The sequence below is a fragment of the Channa argus genome, chromosome 3 (assembly GCF_033026475.1).
Source record: "Channa argus isolate prfri chromosome 3, Channa argus male v1.0, whole genome shotgun sequence".
Classification (NCBI taxonomy): domain Eukaryota; kingdom Metazoa; phylum Chordata; class Actinopteri; order Anabantiformes; family Channidae; genus Channa; species Channa argus.
The window spans coordinates 27575242-27602445 of NC_090199.1; the positions used below are offsets into that span (position 1 = coordinate 27575242).

The window sequence follows — 27204 nt, forward strand, 5'->3', positions numbered from 1 at the left end:
AAAAAGCCCATATTCTAGCAAAAAAGAGTAACACATGCTATTTCCTACTTGCACATTTATTTCACAGTCAGGTGTCTATCACTTGTGAGCCACAGATTGTGGTCCAACCTGCTTCCCTCTGGCAAGAAATGCAAAATTCTTCTGTCAGGTAAAAAAAAAAAAGTAAAAAGTAAAAAGTTTTTATTTTATTGGCATTTTTGGGCAGAACTTTAAAATTACACAGTTTTCTTCTTACATAAAAATATCACCCAATTCTTTTAACACTCACTGCAGAATTTCTCAGCCAGAACATTTTGCAGGAGCAAACTTTTTGCTCTACCAGCATTTTATCGCTGATACATATGTCATAAAAAGTCTAATTTATTATCTCTTACAAGGAGCACACAAATGTTTCACATCAACTGTTCTTGGTGAATATTAGTTGTGTGCAAAAGCCTGCAAAAGCAACCCCCGGGCGCCATTAGTCATGATCATTTCCGATGAACTACACTGTGCATAGTGTACTTTGATTAGACAACATCTTCAAGTGACAATCTAATATCTGCAGTCCATGTTTCAACATGAGGTATCAATTGCTTTTTAGATACACAGCAGCTACTTCCCATTTTTTGTCATTAGTGAACATGTGGGGCTTCATTCTTAAAAAAAAAATTCCCTCAAGGAACTGGGTATTCTTTGAACATCCCACAGCGAGTCACCATTGGCTACCACTGCATTAACCCCCCAATGTATGCACTGTAATCATAAAGTGTGAAACCCCTGATGGAGTACAACAACAAGTAAACTGTACTGCCTTGCTGTTTGCTTATTGTCAAAGATACTGTAATAGTTACACATTCTTCCTTTTCTACAATCTCTATCTTTTTCTTTTTTTTTTTTTTTAGATTTGCCATAATGTCTGGTGGGTCTGTGTCTGTGTGCCAATAAAATTCCACCACTTCCATTTTCCTGTGTTATATAGTATGATGGAGTAAAGTCAGGGAGTCTGCACAGGCTTTGTTTTATTGCACACTTGCTTGCACTGTGATAAGCTCTAACCCCCAGTGCAGGCTCCACAGCCAGCCAGATAGTGTTTGCTTCGCTTGACTTCCTCCAGTGCTGGCCTAAGAGACAAATGCAGCATGGGAGAGAAAAGTTGGCAAATAGGAAGAATCTTAGTGGCTGGTGTCCTGTATGCTCTTGAAGTGCCAAAAATAGCCTCATGCAAATAGAGACTAATAATAATAACATTGAATTTTCTTCTCCCATAAACTGGAGACTTTGAAGCTGCATTTCCCCTGTATTTGTTTGGGACTGTTTGAATCTGCAAATATTTTTAGAGTTTATTAAGCCTAATTAGGTGTTGGAATGAGGATGATGCCTTACCTTGCAGTGTGGTACTGTCTGCATGCAGCAAAACAACATCCTGGGTGTACTCAAAGGAGAAATGAAATAAATGCCAAGAAATACTTGAAAAAAGAGTTTGATTCCAATCTGTAAAACTGAAGCTGCTTTTAATTTTTTTATTTATTATTTTATTTTTTTTGAGGATTCATCCAGCAGCATCCTGCTATCATTTAAAATAGAAGCATGCGTTAACAACTCAGTAGGATGTTTTGCATAAAGGCAGTGAGCTCATGCAAAAAAAGTTGTGCAAGTAGAAGCAGTCACTTCCCATCTTCCTTTTGACGTGAGTTACGTTTCAGCATTTTCATGTCACTCGTGCCAGAATATTCCTCACTTTTGACAAATTATTAATCCTCCCTGAAGAAGATACTGTAGCAGCGGGTTGCTCTAGACCTTCAGATTTTGTGTATCCAGAAGGGCTTGGGTTGCATTTACAGCTGCTTTTAATTTCTTTCTTTATTATTATTTTTTTTTTTTTGAGGATTCATCCAGCAGCATCCTGCTATCATTTAAAATAGAAGCATGCGTTAACAACTCAGTAGGATGTTTTGCATAAAGGCAGTGAGCTCATGCAAAAAAAGTTGTGCAAGTAGAAGCAGTCACTTCCCATCTTCCTTTTGACGTGAGTTACGTTTCAGCATTTTCATGTCACTCGTGCCAGAATATTCCTCACTTTTGACAAATTATTAATCCTCCCTGAAGAAGATACTGTAGCAGCGGGTTGCTCTAGACCTTCAGATTTTGTGTATCCAGAAGGGCTTGGGTTGCATTTACAGCTGCTTTTAATTTCTTTCTTTATTATTATTTTTTTTTTTTTGAGGATTCATCCAGCAGCATCCTGCTATCATTTAAAATAGAAGCATGCGTTAACAACTCAGTAGGATGTTTTGCATAAAGGCAGTGAGCTCATGCAAAAAAAGTTGTGCAAGTAGAAGCAGTCACTTCCCATCTTCCTTTTGACGTGAGTTACGTTTCAGCATTTTCATGTCACTCGTGCCAGAATATTCCTCACTTTTGACAAATTATTAATCCTCCCTGAAGAAGATACTGTAGCAGCGGGTTGCTCTAGACCTTCAGATTTTGTGTATCCAGAAGGGCTTGGGTTGCATTTGCAGCTGCTTTACAGACAACCGTCGTTATGGTAACATTTCCATCTCAAGTCTTTGAAATTGAGGTTGGATATACTGCGCTTGTGTGAAATCGCAGCACCTAAAACTTATTTTGGAGGGGTGGGGGGCGCAGAGCTTATTATGACAGGTTTATCTCGGAGTGCTGGAAAGGTTATTCCTCCCACAGTCTACAAGTCCGACTGGGGTGATAAAGAAGATAGGCCCCCGATTTCATTGCTGCCATGCCACTTGATTGGTTTATCAATTGACCTTTCCCTTACCTTGTAGCACCATATTGATCCCTCAGCTCTTTTGTGAAGGCCATGTCACCTGCTCAAGCAGAAACCAATGTTGTACCAATCAATGACAACTAATCCACTGAAGAGCTTTGACTTCGATATAATATCTCTTATAAAGATCAACTTGAGTTACTTAAAAGAAGCAAAAATTTCTTTGAGTAACAAAACAACAAACTTTTAAAACCAATTCATCTCTGCTCTCTTTAATGTCCCATTTGAGTTGAATAATTGTTATACTTATTGTTAACGTACTTGAATGTTTAACCCAAACTGAAATTGGAAAAGTTTCAGTAAAGAGACATTTTGGAAACTTTTGAAATGAACATCTTGATATTTTTGTAGATTGAGTTTTGTTTTTTTTTTTTGTGGAAGAATTTCTAACACTGTGTTATTTCGATAAGAGTATTTATATCTTAAGGCAAAAAGTTGGGCTCCGAGTGGCACTGAAATTGGCACATTTCTCAATAATAGCTCCAAACCCTTTAAACCACCCATAAATAAACACTTTTCCATTGTTTTCACAATTCCTTTTTAAAAACAGTCAAATTACGTCACTTAGTGAACCAAATCTTAGTTGTATTATCTGTGTTAAACAAGGAAAAAAGGAAAACACATGTTCCCAGCTGATAGAAAAACAGAAAATTCAGAGTATTTCATGTCTTTATTTTCATTTGGTTTCTTTTTATTTTTTTGTATTTTCACCGTAGTATTTATAGTGTTGAGCTTCTCTGTGCTTGGAAAAAAGAATGTAATCTAATGCAGCACAGTAAAAAGTTATTGCATAAGGTGCATCGGTGATCAATGCCCCGAGCTTTTAGTGTAGTATAACAGAAACCCAATATTTGACACCTAAAGCAATGGCACGAAAAAGTCTCATAGGGAAGAGGACGAGGTAGTTCATGGTAAAACAAGACACATGACTTTTCAAGCAGGATGACGCCACAAATGTATATACACAAAAAACTACATTAGGGTTAAGCACAAAAATTTCAGGGAAGGGTTAAGTTAGAAGATTACATTACAGCAAAATGCTACAAGCAGTGACAACAGCACACACATACTTCAATTAAGTGCACAATGTCTCAACCTAGGGTCGAACCCTGGTCTCCCGTGGAGGAGTCCTGTGTCTTGTGCCATTCAACAGTCCCATCCTCCTCCCTTTAAGATTTTTTCTCTTCTTAGTTTACGTCATCCATATAGCCATCAAATAATGACGTGCCAGGGTTTTACTACAATCGAAGCTCCAAGCTTCAGTCAACCATGCAAACGGGTACCTTAAATGTCATTGACATTTAACACAGATGGGGAATGTCCAAAGCGGTTGTTAATGATCATAAGACAAGGTGGCGCATGTTGTTACTACAGTAGGAAAGTAGGTGTGTTACGTTGTCACCGGTTGTAAGGTTTTGTTTTTATGTAATTTACCTTGTAGCTTGACCTTCCCTGAAGTTGTGGTGCCTAACCGTAACCCATGTTGTGTCTTAATGTAACCTTACCCTCAATTTGATTTCCTTAAAGTTTTTGTTGTCCAATAGTAACGCTAATCTTTGGCATCAGTCTGAGCCGCCAAAAGATGTAAAAAGCAGAACAATAATGATGTATATGGAGACATCATTATCTGAGACTAAGAGAAGAAAATGTGTTCAAAAGAACCCCGCAGACGAATAGAAAATGAAAACAGTAAACAAAACATTGGTTTCTCAATTAGATTTACATTCCTAAATTAATTATTAATTTGGGCAAACATATTGATGGTCAGGAATGTCATTAAACGGTATCTTCTGAGAGCCTGATCCCACTAAATTAGTACAGAATATTCTGTACTCATTTATTTTTTACATAATTAAAATCTTACTTCATAGCCACAAAACATATTATACAAATTTCATATTCACATTCATAAAAAGGTGGAGGTTCCCTTTAAGTAGCACAATAATTTGTGACTTTCAACATTGTAGTTTAACGACGACTTTACTTTTACATGATATTGATTACAGATTCTTATGAAGAAAAAAAAAACTCAAAGTCTAACAGACAAGCAAAAGGGGAAAAAACGATGGAAGAGAAATAACCAGAGGCAAAATAAGAAAATGAGGGTAAGGAGCAGAAGTTGGGGCTCACTAGGAAGGAATATGAGAAGCAACTGGGAGAATAAAGATAAGAGGGTAGTTGAGAAAAACCAAGAGAGACCAGCAGGAGAGGAAGAGGAAAGAGACTAGGCCAGATAAACCCAAGATAAAAGGACTTTGGTTGGGAGGGATAGTCAGAGTTGGTAAGGTAATGGTGGGGTGAGATGTGGCTGGAGAGGGAGGAAAAAAAAGGGAAGAAGAGAAAGACAGACACATTAAGGATGGAATAAATGAGCGAGGACTACACCCCAGGGAAGCACACGAAGAAGGAGGGAAATAAAAGAAGGGATGAAATGATTCAGATAGAGAGAGATGGAGACAGAAAGCGTGAGGGGGAGCTGGAGATTGATGGAAAGAGAAGTAGGAAGCTGAGGGGAAGCAGAGTGACTGAAGGGCTGAAGACAGTACTGCAGTCTTCTCCCTGGTGTGGCCTTGATGGGACTAACACACGTCAACAGCTACTGAACATCCTGGTCAACTGCATTAGCACGCAAACACAACTCATTTTCCATCTTCAGTTCCTACCTTTGAATCCAGCGATGGTCTTGCATGTTTATATTTGCACATAATAGCGATAAGTTCACTGAAATATTCAGTGCTGAGCTGAGGACCTTAGGTTTGTGTCTCTCTTGGCTGTGTGTGATGGTAGTTAAGAAGCAGTCCTGTCCGTTCAAGGCTGAAGGGGATTGTTTCTCTGCGTAGCTTGTGTTTACACGCACATGTGCTGCTCATGCATGACTGCACAGCATGATGAAAACAGTAGAAGCTGTTCAACAGTGTCAGTCACAGTCAAACACTAATGCAATGCACCTATCTGTACTTCCTCATGTGTAAGACTTTTCCTTCTGCATGAAATCCTCACCTTATTTGAGGCTGACACGGAGACTTGACATTATATATTTCATGTCTTACCATGTACAAATGGTGCAAGGCTTCCCACTACCGTCAACAAAGCACGAACTGTGGAACGTTTTATGCTGAAGAACAGTTTGGAAATTGAAACAAATGGATCAGGGATTTGAACCAGGGGCCTTCTAGCTGTGAGGCGACACCAAAAACCACTATCCACGATAAAATGACTTCATAATTTATTGCACAACACTCCTAAGATTTAGATTACTATAGAACCAAACTGCAACAGCCAATCATCAATCAATCATTCAATTTTTTTAATTAATAAAGAGTTACATTTATTAACATCAACCGAGTTGGACAGGGGCTGATGGCGGGTGTACAAACACACAGACCTGAGTTTGACTCTAGAGAGTCGGCACTGTTGCTGCCTGAGGCAAAAAGTCATTTTTTGGCAAAAATGCCAAACAGAGAAAACAAGTAGTGCAGCACTACTGTACCCAACGTGTATCAAAGTAAGCATGAAACAAATAAAACAGGTCTGCATGACAGCTAAATTATATACAGTTCGGTCATGACAGTGCATCTGTTTGGCACAACTTTTGCCGTAATTACCAAACTGCTGTTTTAGGCAGTTGCGTAGTTTCCCCTGCACCCGCACTGCATGTATGCTTAGGTCAAGGCAATGACAGCACTTTATTCAAGGTTAGATAAATTATATATTTTCTTTAAAGCTTAGTTGTATCTGAAGCCATTTTTACTGTAAGTTTTGGTCCTGGAGAAATTTACTCCCCAGTGAAGAGCTCAATAATGCAGTGGCAGCACAGACTACATCCTCCAAAGCCATCAAATAGCTTCATCCAGGACAGGAACTGAACATTATCACCGTTATGAAGTAGGATTCATTGCAGGACTGTCATATTAGACTGTGCTAGCCAAAGCCACATTATGTAAATTATTATTATTTTATATATGCTCCAAAATGTTAATCTTATTTGTGGTGAGGTTTTGTGAAGTCAGACTCACTGAACAGCACTGGCAGCAAAGCAGTGATATTTGCCACTAGAAGTTTTTGAGCACAGAGAATTTCATTTATTCTTCTGCTTGATTAGTATATTTAGCAGCGCCTTAATTTGTGTAATTTGATAATCACACAGTTTTGAAGGGTTGTGCAAAGTCTGGTGGAGTTTAGGAGATGTAACACAGTAAGAGGAAGTGCTGGATGGGGCATCTCAACTTCCTTGCTAAACATGCTGCAATGCTGACCTGACTCTTGATTAGGTTTTCTCGACCCCTATCAATAAAATGTTACCTTTTTTTTATTCTTTGCCAAAATAGGTTTCATTTTCTGCCTTAATAAGCAATTCAGCAGTACAATGTCCAGTTTGTGGCAGTAAAGCGTTATTAAAAACATGTTCCCTGATGGTTTAAGGCAGGTACAACAGCTGGTTAGGGTTTAGAGGAAGATTAAGGGCTGCTGTAATACAGGAAAATCAAATAATATTTTATGTGAAATGACTGTTCAATCACTTTTAAACACATCCTCAATCTTTCTCTATCGCTAATGTCAATGGTTTTCTTGCCTGAACCTAACTACACACAGGATTCTGGAACTGATTTCTTTTTGTCTTGGTCTTTGGCTTGACAGTTCAGTCCTTTATACACCCCCCCCCCCGCCCTCCCCAAATGTGTCGTTCCAAGTCACTTACCCTAAACGCACAGTTTGTGTCATTCACAAAGTACGTTGCATCTGAACATAATCAATAACTTATTAAGTTACGTTACTACAAAAACGTAATCACGTTCACAGTTAAGTTGTAATGGAACATCATTTTTAGAATACAGAGTTGCATGTACATTAGGGATTCATAATTTTTAAGTAATATCTATCACATAGGAACGCTTTTTTTCTTTAGTTTGACACAGTTAATTCAGTAAAGATTTGGGTCATTAAATGTGTTTTAACTCTTTTGAAAAAAGATGTAAAAAATGTGTGAAAGCAATGGAAAAGGCTTGTGCTGTGATGGTGATGATGGTGAAACCCCGTCTCATTAAACATATCTTGAGTAAAACTGTATCACAAAAGTAAATTCCCAGCTTCACCAGTCCTAACGTAGGTCTTCATGGGCAATGGACTGAATCCGAAGATGATTCTGTCATGTACAACTGTTACTTGTAAGTAGCCTTGGATAAAATCAATTGCAGATCTTTTACTTTGTCACTCACTTTCACGTTAATGTACTGAAGCACATTGAGGAATTAAAAATGTATACATATTTATTGTGACCATTAAGCAAAGAGCTTGTTCTGGAGAAAAACCTTGAGCAACATTACTCATTGCAGTAACAGGTTTTTACAGCAATATTATAAATGGATCTCGGCAGTGTTTAATGGCAATTGTGTCTGTGCAAATGCCCAATGGCAACGTTTGGTTTTAATGTAGCATTACATAGTTTTGGGTGGAGGGTTTGGTTTTTGAAACGGAAGTTTGTGAGGATGGTCCTGCAGCTGTGCATTTGTGTTTAGTGAGTTGTTGGGGAAAAGAAGCATCATTTCAAGAAATGTGCGTTATCAATAATGAAAAAACAGACAATATCAGTTCCAACCAGGAAGTGGAGAAAAACATCTTTTATGACTTATCCCCACCCTCTATTCGTGTTTAATGTTGCATCAGCATTAATTGATATTCTCTCCTCGTGTGGACAGCAGAACAAGCTTAAAACAATATTTCCCACGTAGTGGATGTGATCAAAAAATAATTAGCTAGCTCTTTAACTTGCTTGATGTTCAACTATCTTATTCTGTCAGCTGTCTGTTGGACATTTAGTGTTGCCATTCAGAGCTTTATCAATTTTTTTCTTTTAAATCTTAAAGCAGCTGCCTGTTGTGGCTAGAATTGTTAATCAGACTGAAGTTGTGGGTCGACAAAGGAAAAACGGACTTAAAAAGGAGACAAACTGTAAAGTTTGGTGAGAGCATCCTATGAGTTCACCATTACAAGTGTCACATTATTTGATCATTTGTGCGTGAAAATAATTGACACAGTGGAAACATATGTTTCCGTGTTGTCCTGTTATCGAGTGGTTTGTTTGCTGTCCAGCACTGGTTGACTTTTGACAAAAATGGCGGATAGACAGAGAGACAGTGTCCTTAGGGCACAGTCCTTTTTGTTACGGAAAAAAGGCAACATCCAATACACTATAGTGAGCTTCCTCTTTATTTCAGCTCTCTCTTTGTCTCCATTTATGATCCACACAGTCATTACGAAGCATCTTGCTGTGTGTGTGTTCACCCACTTACCATTAAGTCAAGAACTTCATTTTCCCCTCACGGTCTCACCAAATTGTCTAAAAAGATTCTGTGTTTTTCAGCCTTGCCTTGATTTCAACTCCGTCGTCCCCAGTTGACATTGCGTCTCATAAACAGCTCTTTGCCAATTGACAAAGTAATTGCTCAGCTGTTGACATGCTACTGAGAGACGGAGGAGCTTAATCACTTCTGGATAATGATCAGTTCCAGCTGCCATTTTGGTGTCCATTATCCTGATGTTTGTTTGCAGGGCGACTAAAAGCTTGTTTTTAGTTGTGTGTGAGACTCTCTATACCAGAGTGTCGTGACATTTTGCAATCAAAGGCAAATCTGAATGAAGCCTATAAAACGGATGTCTTTGAAATAGTTTGAGCTGAAATACAAAGTGTCAGAAGATCTCTATTCACGAAGATCGTTTTAAATCTTTGATTGACTTTGATCACCAACTTTGATGGGATAAGAGCCTTTGAATATAGTTAAATAACTGAGGAAATGGTGCCAAATGGTGGAAAAGTTATTAGTTTTATTGCCCCTTTGTTTTTCATTTAGTGACAGTGGACAACTGTCCAGTGTCACATTTACTTTACAAATGTAATGTAGTACTTTAATAAAATAGTCATGATTTCACTAGTGTGTAATCAGTTGAAGCATTGTTAACCTTGGCACCTGATTTTGATTTCTGAAATTGTAATTTTTTTCTAGTGATATATTTTTTATTAGTTTTTAAAAGAAATTGAGTTTTCTCTTGCCATGAAAAAATTGGTCATCAATTTATATTTTTTGTCACAGTTTTTACAATCCAAATTCAGACGGGCTATGAGGCCACCATGAAAGGCCTCTGTGGGATAAGCTTGAATCTTTTCTCAAAAGCTAAGAATTTTTGTCAAACTGCTTTTACGTGAACAATGAGAACCAGCTTTTCAATACTTAGTTGACTTAGTGTCTTTAACGGCAATATGATTTGTCCAACCACTTAGTTGCCCTGTCCTCCCTGGAGGGGCAAGGGAGAGCGAGAGCAGCGATGGTCACCACCGCGAGTGAATAAAGAGAGAGAGCGACATGAACGAGAACAAAGCAGTAAATAAAAAGTTATTACCGCCGTTACACAAACACAAGCACTGTCACACAAAGGATTTTCTCCTGTCTGCTCCTGTGTGGCCGGGCTAATTTTACTTAACTAGAGAAAGAAAACTGTCCTGTTATGGTCCTGACACAATATTAAGCTGAATTAGATTATGTCACATGATGAGCATTTTATCCAAGTTCTGTTTTAGTAAGATGGTGAATCATAGTCTATCTTTATTACAACTCATATAGGAGTTTACAAAACAAAATTTGTCTTTTTTACTGTTTTGTGTAAATATGCAGCAAACGTTCTTTCAAATGAAAATTAAATCAAGTTTTATTATTCAGCCCAAAATTACCATTTCAACTCAAGGGGCTTTACAGTCTGTATCATATAGCTGGGGACGGGGACTACTAGTAGTAGTAGTAGTACTATTAGTAGTGGTAGCATAGTATATATAAATAATACACACTGTAAATAGCATTGCATTATTCATAATCATAACACACTATTTTACACTTATTCAGGATTTCACAATTCGTAATTGTTGCACATGCGGTACATAATAACCTCCCTCATTGCACTGTCCATAACAATTAGCACACATGTACATTACCTTCATAAACCACTATATTATAATTGTTTTCTGTATACTGATTGTTTAGACTTGCCATATTTATTCATTCATAGCCATGTACATATGTAAATGATTTTGCACTGCTACTAATGCACTTCTGGTTAGATGCTAACTGCATTTCGTTGACTTGTAGCTTTGCAATGAAATCAAATCTAATCTACCTTAGATAGGTATTTTGGAATGACAATTCTGAATGACAGCATAACACCTGATGGATGCTGCAGTGCTGTGGGGGGGCTTCAAATGTCTAGATGCCACACTGGACCTTTACACTGCAATGTGATTTGTTTAGTTCACTTCAACGTTGGGGATAAAAGACAAATGTGTATCTTTATGTAAATTAACACGATCATCATGAATACAGTAGGGCTGTCAGTGCCATGTCTTCTTAATAACTTAATTCTGCATGAAAGCACAACACATTCATCAGGTTCTACTTAGAAACAAAGCCTAGTTGTATTTCTTGGCCTTGCTATGATTCTCTTGTACCACTGCCTTACATCAAAATGTGACAGCTCTTACGGTCATGGTCAAAATAACTGTTGCTCTGTAAAAGGTGGATTTTTTTTCCTCAGAAAAGTCATTAGCGCTGTCATTAGTCAATATGAGCTGATGCAATATTCTGAATTGTGTTTGGCACTTTGACTTGGTCTTTGAGGACAGGGGGACATTTAATTATGCTAATAATATGTTTTCACCACAGCTGGTTAATTGCTGAGGCAACAAGGCTAATGCAAGTGACATTTTGATTCAATAATAGCAAGTTGACTAAGGGTTTAGAAGTCAACTATATTTGAAAGAGAAACTCAAACTTATTTGTTTTTTTATTGTGATGCAGTTTTGTGCCTTGATCACATCTACTGTATATTGAACAGAGATAATCGATAGTTTTGTGTACACAAACTGTATAACTGGTGTTCTTCGAAACACCCAAGCCTTTTCTTAAAGGTTTGGGTTTTCATGTATTAAAAATCTCTTAAATGGCTTTTGAGATTAGCTAAAGATGTTTTTAATAATGAGCATTTTAAAGTACAAAAGTATTTTCTGTTTTTCTGCTTGTTTCCTGGTTATCGGTCTTGAATATCAAATTTGGACTGCCATGTGGGGATGAGACCACTCGTCTCATCTGTGTGTCGGCCCCCCGAGCAGATGAGTCCACACATCTCTAAGAGCAGAAAGCCCACAGGAACACAAGCGCACACAAACACACACTCTTGTGTGTTTCCAAATGCAAATGCTAATTCACACACAGATCTGGTTTTCCTGTGTGATCCAGCAGCATGGCATGAATCCATTTTCTTCTTATTTAACATTGCCCTCTTCTTGGCACTGCAATCTTGCTTGGCCTGAAACATATGTTCACAGTCTGAGTAGGAAGATCCTCTAGGGCATGTGGCCCATCCTCCCACAAGAACCATCCAACAGTCCCTGGTGAGTGGCTGACTTGTTCATAGGCCTTGTGGGTATAGTGAGGCTCAGCCAGAGGTGAGAAGGTCCTGGAAGGCCGCAGGCCTCAGAGCTTCAAGAGGACAGAGATTCAGTATCTTCCTTTCTGGCCTTGATCGCTGATGTCTGTCAGAGGAGTCACAGCCACACCTCCTGCTGTTCCTCCTAACCAAGTGACTCATGTCAAGCCTGTCATGTTGCTTTAAAAACAAGCGTAAGCTCGTTGTGGGGAGGGAAATGCTAACAAGAGACATGGATGCTAATGAGGAAGAGCAAAAAGCAGATAACTAGGTAACAACACGTGAACCGGCATCTATTATGTAAAACGGGGTCTCTGGTCAGTTCAAATGTGCATAAATGCTAAGTAACTGCAAGTGCGTAGAAGTCCCTGTTTTGAATGCTGTCCCATCCAAACACAATGGAACAACAAGGCTTATTTATTTGTTTCAACTGTATATTAAATCATTAATCAGAATTTAATTTAATTGTTTTGTATTTACAACCACATATGTTAAATAACAGAATGTAATGCCTTTTGTATTAGAAATCCCAGATTATATTCAAGGAAAAGTAGCGGAACTTAGAGTTTTAAAGCAAATAAAACTTATTTGCAGCAAAAACTTGTTTCCTATAAGTTCAGTCTAAAGCCTCTTTCACAAATTTGTAATTTTCTCTTAACTTTACCCAGAGGTGGTGTATGTGAGAGCATAAATGTCCGAGTGAGAAGCTCTGGACAGTAATCAGAGTTCATCTGGTGAGACGCCTTGTACTAAGTCTGGGTTGTGTGCATGAGCCTGTGCATGGATGGAGCACTGCATATTGTCAGGACGATTTGAAGCGAGCAAATGGGCGACTCGATGTGCTGTAAACAAAACACTGTTTTGCACCATATTTTTTTCGATCATGTTGGGCTTTCTGAACTCGCTGTTGCCTCACTGAAATTCACAGGTTTCTCCTGTGACAATGCTTCTGACATGTGTAAAACTACAACTGCGGACACTGTCCAGACCCTTTTTATATGTGAAAGAGGGTTTTAAAGTCTTTGTCACTATCTGTTTTATGCATTTCTCTGTAAAGTTGCAGGAAAAAAAATTCTGGGCATCATGAGTTAGATTGTCAATAAAGATCAATGAGCCTGTTCCAGAAGCAGCCATGCAGCCCAAAGCATGACTCTGCTTCACAGAAGAGCATGTATGGCTTGGTTCATGAGCAGGTTGTGCTTGTGCAATGTTTTACCTACTTTTCTCTTAATTAACATTTTCTTTTATAGACAGCAGTCACATGCTCCAAAGCTTTTGCTCACTTCACATATAGGTAACTTTTGTCTAATAGCAATCTTTTGGTCTTCACAAAATGAATTTGCCTTGGCTGTGTTCTGTGACCTCAGGGTGAATATCAGTCCTGGGCGTTGGTCGAGTCAAACTCCTAGTCAAGTTCTTAACGTCATGTTTCCCACAGTATTATGCCAACAGCCTGTTTTCTCTGTGCAACACTCACACGGAGAGGAGGATCACAGCTGACCGCCGATCCTGTCCTTCGTGTTTTGGGATTTCCTCTGACGACTTTCACAGTGCTTAACAAAGTGCCGTGCCTCCTGATTATCTCTCCGAAAGAGCGGAGACCAATGTTGTTAACGCAGAGACTGTTGGGTCGGGTTTTCCTACAGGGGCGAGGATGGAATCACACTCCATCAATAGGAAAAACAAAGTTTCAAATTTGCATCCACACAGCATTGGTTACACACTGCTTTTTATGCAAAGCACTACTTCTAAACACACTAATCTATAGTCCCAGAACCTTGTAGTGTCTTCCTAACTGGTGTTGCAGAGAAGCAATTACATATTTTATTACAGCCCTTAAGATGTATGTACTTTTTGTTTACCCCTTTGCAGCATAGTGTACACAGCACAGGAACATTTCAAGATCCCTTTATCCCCTATTTCCTCTTTTTTATATTTTATTACACCTTTTATAAATCCATGACATAGCCAATAAACTATTCAATCAGTTTCAAGGGAGATGTGATGGCAGGGAGGAAGGCAGGAGGTTCTTTCCGGACGTGAGGCCTCCTGACCACATTGTGTGTGCACAAGGTAAGAAGTTGGATTTCTTTGTCTCTATAATGACAATTTGCATAAGAAAATATTGCATGTACACAAACATTTCAAGAGTAATTAATTTTAAAGAGATATCTTCATTTTGAGTCAATATGTTTTCTTTTTGTTCACTTTCTATCACCTGTAACCTTCACAGACAATGAACACCACAACCTTTTAAGGCCAATACAGAAATGTTAGTTAGGGAAATCTAAAGAAAAATGAAAAAAAAAAAAAGAAAAATACAGCACAGCCAATGAAATCACCCAAGAAACCTGTTTAGTAATTATTATATGTGAACCAAGTAATCTATTTTCATAAGTGATTATTTGTTTTAACATAATTTTCAATTCTCTTTTGGTTTGTCTTCTAGGCGAGGACACAAACGATCATTCAAACATGAGGATGACGTGAATGCTGAGGTTTCCAAACCTCCCAAATCCATCTGGGGCTGTACAATATAGAGCATGCTATGATTGTGTGTCTGCACACATCCTAAATGCCAAGATGACCTGCAGGCCTTGGAAAAAATCTTTCGCCTCTTGAATATTTCTAGCAGCTCACGCTGTGTGACATAATAAAGCTTCTTAATCTTACAGTCCCAGAGTTAGAGCAATATCCAAATGTGCAATGGCTAAGGTGGCATAAAACAATGTCACTGTCAAGGTGGGGGGTCATCAAACATTACCTCCATTTCAATGACAACTCAGCTCAACCATGCGGAGATGGTGTTTATGTGCTGTGCAAACTCTGGCCATTAATCATTTGTCACCTTCTTTCCAAGCTTGCTGCCATTCCAATGACTGACACTGTTGTAGAAACCTTCTTCTTAGTCAAATGTTGATAGATCTTTGAAGAATTGAAGACCTCAGCGTGATGAACCATCTCAGTTTAATATGTGGCGGCATGGAGAGGAACACATGGATGTCAGTGTCTTCTGACTTGTATCTCCCAAAGCCCTTCAGTTAATACTCAAACTCATAGGAAACACCCTCACAAAACATAAGGGAAGAAACCAGGTACACGGAGTTGACAATCTTTATTTTCCCTTTTTAGGTTCTGTTCATGCCATTTGTGAAGCAATAAAGTCCTTTTATTGCACCTTTTGTAGACTTTGTGGAACCAGGAACCACTATCCAACTACATTCTCTGGGGCCTTATAACAACAAAGTGCTTACGGTGATCTTAAGCATTGTTCTAAATATGCCACACCTTGTGACTTCTTGTCCCCTCTGTGACCTCTTCAACAAGCCCATCTTGTTTGCCTGTTTGCTAATTATCAACCATATGACTAAATTTACTCTATTCCCCCACAAGACACTTTGTGTTGACGGTCCCATTTAAAGAAAAGAATAAGCTCAGTGATAGTTGTGAGTTGCACTAATTGATTTCAGTTTTCGTATCTAATCAGTTATTTGGTTGCTTAAAGACTTGTAACTATGTTGACTGAAATTTAAAGTCTATTATCTGGTATTGAAATCTTTTTTTGAAAATCTTTTTTTTTGTTTGTTTTTTTTTGGAAAATGGAATAAAAATGCTATTTTGGAAATCAAGCATTGTGTTGGTGTTTTTTTTTTTTTCACCTGAAATAACAATGTTATTGTAAGTCACAAAGAAATAGGGTAAAAGGGTCAAATAAATAATAGCTCAAATATGTTTAAAGGGCCCCTCTGAATGAGAAAGAAAGATTGATTTTTTATTGTTTTTTTTAATGTGTCCGGTAGAGGTTGAACAAAGAATTGTTAATTTCATCTTACTTTGTGATCTGTTACCAAAAAACTGAGACTGAATTCTGTAACATGCAGGTTTTTAGTGAAAATGACCTGACCAACCAATCTGCATCAAAAGCCAACAGGTAAATCTATTTACTGTGAATCAGCTGCAGGAAGTGTTGCAAATGCTGTGACATCAGCTACTTTGCAGCCTCTTTGGAAAACTTGAATAAAAGTTAGCTAATGCTGGGTCATTTGGTCTTTGAATAATCGCAAAGTGTGTGCTAATGTGTTATATAGAAATGTGTTAACACCACACATAATAAGGAAGAATATCAGTTCATATTGAAATGCAGCAGGCCTACACATCCGACTCTATTACCATGTTATCCAGCACTCTGGCTCACCCGACCCCCTTCAGAACTACGCTCAGGTGTCTGAGATGCTCATGGAGTCAGATTTTAACATGCTGTTTCTTGGCCAGGTGTCGTGATTTCCTACAGTTTAACAGCCGACTTCAGTAGGTCAATTTCAGACGAAGCAAATGAAATAAAAGAAATAATTAAGTGAGAATTAGACCACGTTTCTAAGTGTTGTTATAAGCTAAGCATGAAAACCTTTGACACAAAAATAGGAAATTATCAGATTATTAGTTCAATAGACTGAAGCTCTCTTAACAGCCCCAAACACCCAACCACCAAAGGGAGACCTTGGGGCCGGTCTCGAGCCCAAGAGTTGTGGCAGGAGGGCATCCGGAGTAAAAACACATGCAAAATCAGCATGCAGAATGTTCGGCTTTGGTGACCCCTGAAGGGGGTCGATATTGATTTTTTTTTTTTAATAAGTCAAAGAACTAAGATTTTAACACTTAAATTCCCTCTCTTTACAGGTAATCCTGATTCTGACCAAGCTGTACGACTTTCATATTGGCAGCGTCACTGAGAGCACTCTGTGGAGGTGAGTACAAAAGGAGATTTATTTTCATAAGATATTCACAAGTAGAGATCTTGAATGCTTTGAAGCTGCTCAGAATGCCAATGGGTACACTGTAAAAAAAAAAAACACACAACATAAAAATATAGTTATAAATATGGCAGCAGAGACTGCCAAACATCTGCTGTAGCCCATGGTAACATCTATTACAATAAAGGTTTTGCAAACCTGCACAGTGCCCAAACGAGGACAACATTTAGTTTCCCTGTAAGAACATATATGACAGTAAAGCTGAACCATATGATGAAATAGGCCTATACGTTATGAGCTTACAACTAAGTAAAGACAATCAAAACTCAATATTTATTTTTATTTATTGTGGCACTTTGTGCGTTTACAACTAATAATGCTAACAATAATATGTTAGTTTTCAACAAACAAACAAAAAAAAGAAAGTAAAATATCCAAAAGTACAATAATTGGTTGAAGATGTTCTTAACCTGTATTATTGTTGATATACAATTCACAGACACTGAATGGTAAATTTATATACATCTGTTATATGAATGCACCACAACATGGCTAAAGTAAAATGTTCAAAGTTACCTGTGCCACAGAGCTGCAATCCAAACCAATTGGCTGGACGAGGGAAATGGAGCATATTTTGGCTCTGCTCTTATAGAAATATGAGAAAGTAGGGCATAAGTTGCAATGTCAGAAAGTAAATGCAAGTAAACAAAGTGGATGACCAGACATAATCACACTGAGCTGTGGCACTTCAAAATCAAAATTTAATCTTAAGGGGATAAAAACTTAACCCCACACCAAATCACACACAGTCTTTGGACAAAGTGGTAGAGTCAGAAATAAATTGCCTGCACTAACATGGTAATTATACACAACTTTACTTTTAAACTCAAAATATTTTTTGTGCCACTTGGTAATAACTTGCTTATTTAACTGCTGCTTCAACATTCAGTATATCAGGCTTTTCCTCTATAGTATTCCATCTTGAGGCTGATGTATAAGCCTGGTGATTGTGTAAATGTCATCATTTTTGTTGTATCAGTTAGCATCTTAATCTGTGGATAAGAATTGGAGTTACTATGTTGTGAGAATCACTTAATTTTTGTAGCTTTGTCATCATTAGAAACTAACAAACACACAAAACAAATCGTCCATAATAAAATGTGCTATAGGCTCACAATGCTCACATCAACTCAGTACTTGTCGGTATCTTATGTGAAGTGTGTGAGATTTAGTAAAACAATCATGATCGTGAAACAATGATAATAAAAGTAAAAAATATAAGAACAGGTATTAGGTAGCAAATTAAACAGGATTTTTATTCTGGTCGTAACCTAAACTTCTGAAAATAAATGTGCCCATATAAAACTGGCACAACTTGAAACACTGTGATTTTGTTCATTTAATTATGAGTTAATCAGCTATTTGTGCCAAAAATGCTCAGTCTAAAGACAAATAAATACATTGTACTGTAGCCCTGTATATATCATGAGAAGATTAAGTATTTGATTGTATGATATTTCATAACAGCATACTGACTTTGGCACAACTTATTTCCCCACAGTTAATTTCTTTAAATACTGAAGCCTTGGAAAACTGATCTTGATTTGACATTGTGCAATGTTATTATGAAAATCACCTGGTGGTTTTACTCAAAAATGTACTTTACCATGTTTTAGGAGTTTTTGGAATTACAGAGACACTCAGTTCCCTGGTTTTTCAGTGTTATAAAATAATACATCTTACCTGATACAATTTTTTGGCTACAAATTGTGACCGGTCTTGAATTTCTGTTTAAATCCATTTTCTTACAAGTTATATTAGAAGATGTGTTACATATTAGGTAACATTACATTAAGAGAAAAGACAAAACTTAATTCACGCTTAGTTATGATGCTCTGAGTTAGTGTCTCCTTTTGTCTATATAGGCCCAGTCTTGCTAAAGACCTAAGCTCGCTTTTCTTGTGAGTCACAGGTTTACACTTGCTGTTCAAAATATTGTCTCCTTGGTTAATATCTGCAGTAAAAAAAACAAACAAACTAGAAAACAAATTGTGTTGCATTAAAAGCAAACATGCAAAGACTGTCACTAGCATTGTAGACAATAAAATGAACCCTGCCAACCAACTGACATAGACTGGGTGTGTTTAGAACATAGGAGCATTTTTAGCAAACTTTATAACTAAGGTTACCAGTCTGTGTTATGTTTCATGCTTAAGATGGGCTCAAAAAAATGTGCTGAAAAATATGGGAGCAAACACGCTAAAACTGTAAGGCTCAACTAGCTAACACTACAATTATTACCAGTAAAGAGAGTCAGCCTACAGCACATGACGTGTCACCTCCTCAGAGGCCCCATGTTTCTGCTGAAGCATTCATTTATTAAATTAGATATATTCATTCTCAAATTTGATCAAGCCTATTAAGCCTGATCAAGCTTGGACGTTTGCTTTTTCACATACACCGCCTCTAAATAAAGTCAGAAGCATCCAGTCCATGTGTAAAAGGGGATCAAGAGGCTCTGCTTTACCTTTATGATGGAAAAATTGTGGGTGGAAACATTGTTAAATACTGTGTTAAGGATTTTCACTCTTTGTTGCTGTATCGACTGATAAAAAATATGTACATACATACACATCAGCCAATATCTGGTGGGGTCGATAGGTCAGCATGGAAAAATTTTAATGCAGGCCATAATCGACCAATATCACAACACAAAGTGCATTGCAGCTTGCTGAGTAGCTCCAAACTGGTCAGTCCATGCTGTAGTTTACTGGATTAGATTTAAGTTGTAAATTAACCAAAATATTTATTATACCACGTCATTGCCAAGCTGTTTTTATAATTACACAATCTTGTAATAGATCCGATATGTTGTACAATCACGATCGTTACACTTATTATACATTTTGCTATAGAATGATTGTAGAATCACAAATCACAATCTTATTTTTAAATGAAAGTTTACATAAAATTCCACAGCAAAATTAAAAATACCAATATTGTAGAATATCAACAACCATATTTTTCATTTTAGAACTATAGTTTTGACAATTTGGACGTAACTTAACTTGTAATGTGCAGACTTCATAAACATCAAAATGCTCCTGCCTTTTACACTCTATTATAATGATTACAGTATTTACAATACAGAAAAGTAAAATATACTATGAACCGAATCTTGAAAAAGTACAGACACTTTGTAGAATGACACTTTGAGTGTTGCATCTTTTTTGTAAATTTTGAGTGAAAAATTAATTTATTGAATATTATTAGTAATATATTATTTATTTATTTATTTATTATTATTATTTACAAAGTAGCATTTATGTAGTACAGTCACAAGCATTGGCAGTATATATAAAAGACACGCATGGTGTATTTTTATTTATGAAATCCTGTAAAGAAAAACCAGTCTTGCTGATGAGTTTACAGTCATTACTTGTAAATTTAAAAAAGGTATGACATAATTCTTTAAAATGTACATCTTCTTTTACAATGTGGTATAATAAAAAGCATTCACAGTATTTAAACAATAAAGCCTTTTGCATCTTTTTTAATTTATCATCAATTTCCTAAATAAATATACATATACTAAAACAGTAAAAAAATAAATTCTTGGTTTGAAAACATTATTAAATGCTTTTGCATTGTAAAGTCACAAGCTTTGGCAGTATTTATGAAAGATAGCCTTTTGTAATTGTGAATTTTATAACCTTATGTAATAATACATATAGTATAGCACTGGTAGTAATTATTTAAGAAAGCCTTAAAGCCAAACATTACAGTATGTCTTTTTATGGTGTGTTTTTACTAACAAATGCTTGTAAAAATATATACTATAGATGTAGTACACTCACAAATATTGGCAATATTTATAAAAAAAACTGTCTTGTATATTTGATAAAATTATTTGTTTCAACTGTAAAAGTACTGTTGAGTATTTTCAAAACATAACAAAAATTAATTTTTTTTTAATAGAAGCTGAAAGTTTTTTTTTAATTATGGAATTAATTGTAAATTGATGGCAAAAAGAATTATAAAAATTCAGAGAACGGTCCTTATCTGTAAATTTTAAACTATTTGACTCATATTTAAAAACATATTCAAATGTTGTTAAATGTAAAAATATTACCTACATCACATGTAAAGTTGAATTTTTTTAAAAAGTTCACAGTCAAATATTTGTAATAATTACAAATACACTTTTTATTGCAACCCTGCAATAAAAAGATACATTTAATGTGTTTTTAATTATCAAATTAATATCTGATGTCTAATGTCTGTTTTTTACTACAAAAATCTTGTAAATATAATGTTGAATCCCAAGTTAAGAGTCATTCAAAATTAATAAAACACAGCCTTGCATCTTTTTTGCATTTCTTGCCTAAGAAATTAAAAAAACTCTTAATGTATTATTGTCACAACCAATACTACATTAAAAATTTCACTAACATTGTAAAAATGTCTGTGTTGTCAAATAACAAGTTTTGATTGTATTTCCTAAAAAAAGGGTTGACTGTTTTTGGGAATTAACTAATTTAATTGTAAACTAATGGCAAAAAATACTAAGTCACTCTAATGAGCAAAAATGGTCATTAAATGTAATGTTTGACCCTTATTTAAAAAACATGTCAAAACACTAAAATGCAACATTGGATGTAAATTTACATATTTTTTTAACATTTTAGAATTAACCTTATATGATGATCAAATTGTTTGTTTGCTGCTTCAGTAATTTGTAGTTTGATCTTTGATCATCAGCTAATGGGCCTTACGTGGCCAACAGTCATATAAATCCTTACTCAACTTCAAAGCATGCATCTCTTTTCCTGCAGACATTACATGTCCTGTTCTCTACCTGTTCCTCTGGTGCTGTGAATAGTATGTTCGATGTTGTGCACAGTCAGAGGGGGCACTCAGGGTGGAGGATTCTGTTTGTCATGCTCTTGTTCTAGTGTATTATCTGATGTACTGTACCTCACTTCCTCCCCACTCCTGGGACAAAAATGAACCCATACTCATGCACACACTCCTGAGGCAGCAAGAGTACTTGTAGAAAGCGAAACTACAAAAACCAAAGGATGGGCAAAAATCCCGGATGATGTGTAACATATGCCGGAATTCACATAAATTGTGTAACACACACAGTTACTCCTTTGTGTAAATTTTCGGCAGATGCCCACAGATGTGACTGTGTCTTTCTGGGATATTTAGCAAGATTAGTGGGGAAGTTTTGCACATTAGGGCAAAACATCCAAACAATTGACTATTATGCGAAATCTCATCCCTGAACAGAGACGGTCTTGTAATATCTTAGCAAGGCACATTAGCGAGGTCCTTCAAGCTTCATGCTGCTATGCATGTGGTTGCAGTAAGAGGCGTGGTAGACATTTACAGACATCTTTTAAGCCTTAAGATTATTTAGTCAATGCAAAAGTACAAGCAAATATGTGAGGAATGTTAATAGGAATGCAAATATGTGAGGTGTCTGTAGAGAAGTCAACCAAGTTCCTCTTGGGATGTAAAGCCTTAAAAAAAAATTGAATGGAAAACTTGGCAGGTGTAGCAATAGTATGTAAGGCCACCTGCAGGATTTTCAAATCTTTACCAATTTTAAAAATGTTGGAGACCAGTCATAAAGACAGATTTAAGTGTATTATTTGAATCTTAGGAACACACACACTGCTTATTCCCTCTGGTCCCTTTTGCAACTAGTGGTCGACTGATCAGTCGCACAACAAAAATTAAACAATTAGCCTCACCTGCGACCTCTCATCCACCTTTGCCTTAATCACACAGCATTTTGACTTATTGTCAATTACTATCAACACACTTCACTAAATGCTGACTGTATGTAACCCATTTAATTCAGTTCACTACAAATTTTAACGCTGAGCAAGTTCTGGTCGAACAGCTGAAACTGTTTCAGAGGAGTTGATGCAGCTGATGATATCAATATTGTGGAAGATACTAGCTAACTGTACTGTGATATACAGAGAGAGGACTCTGTACTTAGTCCAACGTCGTTGATACAGCTGTGGTAAAATAAATAGAAACTTTTCTTTAGTAGAACTCAACCGCATCAAACACCGAAACCTCCAAAGTGGTCTCACAGCTGACTCAGCACATAGTTGAAATTAATCCGCTCTGAATACATTCATGAAGGCTACAATGAGTGTGTATTTCATGATTTAAAAATACAGTACTTTTACCAGACATTATTCCCGCACTACAGAAAAATATTCAATGTGAGCATATTTGGCTCTCATTTTCTAATATTAAATTGCATGTCGGTTTTTTATAATGCAAAAAGAGAAAGGGAATAAAAACATATCTGCATTATGAATTGGCTATCAGCCTCCCTGCTCTCTAAGAAAGGGCTGTTAAAAAAAAAAAAACACATATCCTTGGCCCACTAATGTTACTGCTGGAAAACCACTGGAAAAAGCCTTAGAAAAAGCCGCAGGACTTGAGGAGGTATGTACGGAAACTAAGGGACATTCTGAGAAAAAAGAAAGTGATTTGTTTGTTTACAACTAAAGGGCATTCAATCTCATCTTTTGTAGACTCATTTTCAATTTGCTTTTTGACAGCCCCCCTTCCTCAGTGATGCTGTTCCACACTTAAGTATGCAATTACTGCTTCAAACTCCAGCAGCTCTGCAGTATTGGCCTAAAGAGAAACAGCCACTATTCTATCTCTATGTCTAGTTTTTTTTTTTTTTTGGTTGTTTTTTTGTTTGTCATCCTCTAAGATTTTAGTATTGACAGTCCTTTAAAGCACAAAGCATTTGCACTTAACAAGTTTGCCCAGTTTTAAGTGGTAGTTTGACAATCACACATGCTTCCAAAGTGACTGCTAGCCATTCTTGACATTTAGACAGCTACTGTGTAATTTGAACCCAGAGACAAAAACAGAGAAGTGTTTTGGTGTCTGAATAAGTGCAACAAAACTGCAGTCCCTTGGTACCTTGCAATCAGAGACCACATAACTGCTTTAGGTGTTCACAGCACAGATCACAAAATAGTCTTGAAATTACTTAAATAATTAAGTGATTGTTTCAGCTCTACTATTGTCTAACATTGCAATCACCACAGAAGAAATTCTTAAGCCTAAAAGTGAGTTGAAGTATAAGAAAAGTGTTTCTTACATTATAAGCTGTGTAAGAAACACAAAGTTGTGTGTCCCTATTTACATTACATGACAATGTTGTCATGTAATGTAAATAGGGAGTTGTAAATACGTTAATACTGAACATACCGATAAAATTTTACCAGACAATGTATTTTATTCTGCCAAAATATTCAATCTTGCAGCAAAATATCGGGTTTCATTTTCTATACTCTATACTATTTCTATACTTTCTATAATCTGCAGTACAATTTCCAGTTTGTGTGACTACAACAATAGTAAAGCATTTTATGGTGGTAGCGACTAGTTTGGTTAGGGTCAGAGGGTCAGCTGGTGTAATAGAGGAAAAACACAAAACGTGTTTTATCACATTTAAACACATCCACATTCTCACTCTAACCCTAAAGTGAACGGTTTTCTTGCATGAACCTAACCCGACACAGGACTCCAGGGCAGGACTCAGGAAGTCTGGTTCTTAACTTGGCAGTCCTATGCATTATACTCGTACCACCCTCCATAACCACCTCCTGGCAGTTCCTTTTCCATTAATGAAGCTACGGTTTCATTCATTCAAAAAATATGTGGCATCGGAACATCAGAATTATGTTTTCTACAAAAACGTTTACTTTAGTTATATAGGAACATACGGGGATGCCTGAATGTACTAAAAGTCTAAAACATTTGATTCACCAACGTTTGGTCCTTAAGACTGAAAGTGAATGGTTTCAGACTGAGAGAATGGTCTACACTTACAAAGCACTTTTCTACTTTATCAGTACCCAAAATGCATTGCATTCACCCCTTAACAAACACACCAATGAAGCTACTGCATAGTAGTATAGTAGTGCACAGTAGTGAAGCTACTATGCAGCTGTACTAAACCCCCTGAAACCAACAAACTCTGATTAGTGTTTTGCCGAAGGACACTTTAACATGTGACAGGAATGGAACTATCAACCCTGAGAATGGTGGAAAACTGTTCTACTTCCTGAGCCACTTCTGCCCCCACCTACACTGTTGGTAGAGGGTGCAAAAGGCACAGAGTAATACTGATATTTTGCTTTTTATTGGCAAAATACCAATGTCTAAAGGCAAACTAAGCTGATTCTTGTGCTTATACCATTTGCTCTGAAGAAAAGGGAATGTAATCAGTCAAGAACTTGACCATTTTATTGTTATATTGTCAGATTTGGCAGGGTTTTTTGATGGAACTCTCCGAAACCTGACTCAAGCAAGGATTCTCTAGGGAAATTGCCTTTACAATACGAACACGCATGACTGCTGAACCACTCTTCTTCTCATGTACTATATTTATGTGATTGCCAGTCTCCAAGTTTCGCGTTATATTGCTTCAACGTGGTTGAAAATAATAGCCAACTGGTAGTGAGCAGCTGATTAATATACTAGTAATTCTTAGTTCCTGACTCCCAGAATCTGGTGGTGAGTCATTTCCACGTAGCACTGTGCTGTCAACACTGTGTCACTGTCAGTCTACTTATAGCAGAATATTATAATGCTGTCAGATACCTTGTTTCTACTCTTTACTATTGTCATTCCCTCACATTTAAGATTGCAGCCACATTTTTCTAAAAAACTACACAAGAATTCACAAAGAGAAAGACGGATATTATTGGACTGGGTTTGCAGCTGACGTTCCCTTAAGTTGCCAATTAAATCAAAGTTGTCCAACTGATGAGCTACAGGCTCAATCAAGCTCTTCAGGAAAAAAAAACTACATTCCCATCTGACTTTTGGAGAAAAATCTGAAGTGGTGAAATCAATTGTAGGAATCATACTACTGGCTCCAGAGCTGCCACACAAGTTCAGAACAACTTATATGAAACACAAACATGCTAAACGAATGGGAAAACTTATTTGGGTGAATTTTCCAATCACTAACAAAGCTGTAGGTCTATGAGTACTTATACTATAAGTGGCATAAGCCAACCACATCAACAAGATGTCTCATCCTGCGACGATTGGACCCATATAAACCTTGGCACCGTCATCAGAGTTAAATGCACCATGACAGTTTAACTCTGTAGGGAAGATGAAGTCAGGTGAAGTAATTTTGCTATGGTGTGACAACAGGGACAACGCTGTGACTGGAGATCAACGTTATTGGCAGCACTCCCAGCCCTGTCACTCACCAACAACCCCACAGTGAAGGGAGCAGCTGTCTGTCCAGGTTGGATATATAACTGTATGTAGGATGGCGTGTGTTACAAAGAGACAGTTGTAATTATCTTTGTCTTTATTAGATATTGCATTAAGGAGAATTTGAGTTAAAAATAAATTATGGAACTTAGCTTTATGACTTAAGGGTTAAATGGAGAATCGAGCAACAGTTCTGAAGCCACCATTTTCTTCAATCAGCTCAAATGGTAGGACGCCTGGCTTCCTCGTATCAGCTCCAGTCAGTGATTTGTCTCTCTGTTGCTGGCTAATTGAGATCACCGCTCTGATCGGGTTTAAAAGTGGAGCAGTTGGGAGAAAAGAAAGAAAAAACAATCACAAGGAAAGACATCCCAAATGGCAAGTGTTAAAATGCCTTTTTGCAAAGGTCAAGACACTGGCAACACCTCAAAGTATCACCCAGTCAGCCTGTCATTTTTAATGAACTCCCTGACCTTAAACAATGAAAGCTGATCAGTCAGTCGATGCATAATTTTTCAAAGGAGCCTTCATATGCGCGTAGCAGAGGGGAAAAGAAATGAAGGCGAGGTATTGGCTGTTGAAAATAAATCAACTCAGCTAAACTATTCTTCAAAGTTGTTTAGCTTCTCTCATCTGGCCCCTTGAGTATTGTCCCTCTGTGCATCAAAATTGATCAAATATGACAAGCTCTGTTCTCATTTGCAGGTATTCAGATGTGGGCAAATTAATGCCAACAACAAAGTCAGGTTGTATTTACATCCCGTCACTCCTATTACAAATTTTGACATATTCTATACTTGTACTTTCTGCAAAACAAGTCGATGCAGCACTTGTTTTCATTGCTTTACACAATGAGTTTACTGAAGTTGCCGAAGTGCTCACAGTTTGTTACTGAATTACTGAGCTGGAAAG

The 27204-nt window shown here is 37.0% G+C and overlaps 1 protein-coding gene across 2 annotated transcripts in view; it reads left to right on the forward strand.

Annotated features, from left to right (window-relative positions):
* Positions 1-27204, forward strand: part of sorcs3a (sortilin related VPS10 domain containing receptor 3a) — a 232158-nt gene that overhangs the window by 75042 nt on the left and 129912 nt on the right. For both annotated transcript variants that reach the window (XM_067499167.1, XM_067499169.1), the window contains exon 2: positions 16931-16998. In XM_067499167.1, coding sequence (XP_067355268.1) covers positions 16931-16998 — 68 coding nt within the window. The remainder of the gene's footprint in view (positions 1-16930; positions 16999-27204) is intronic.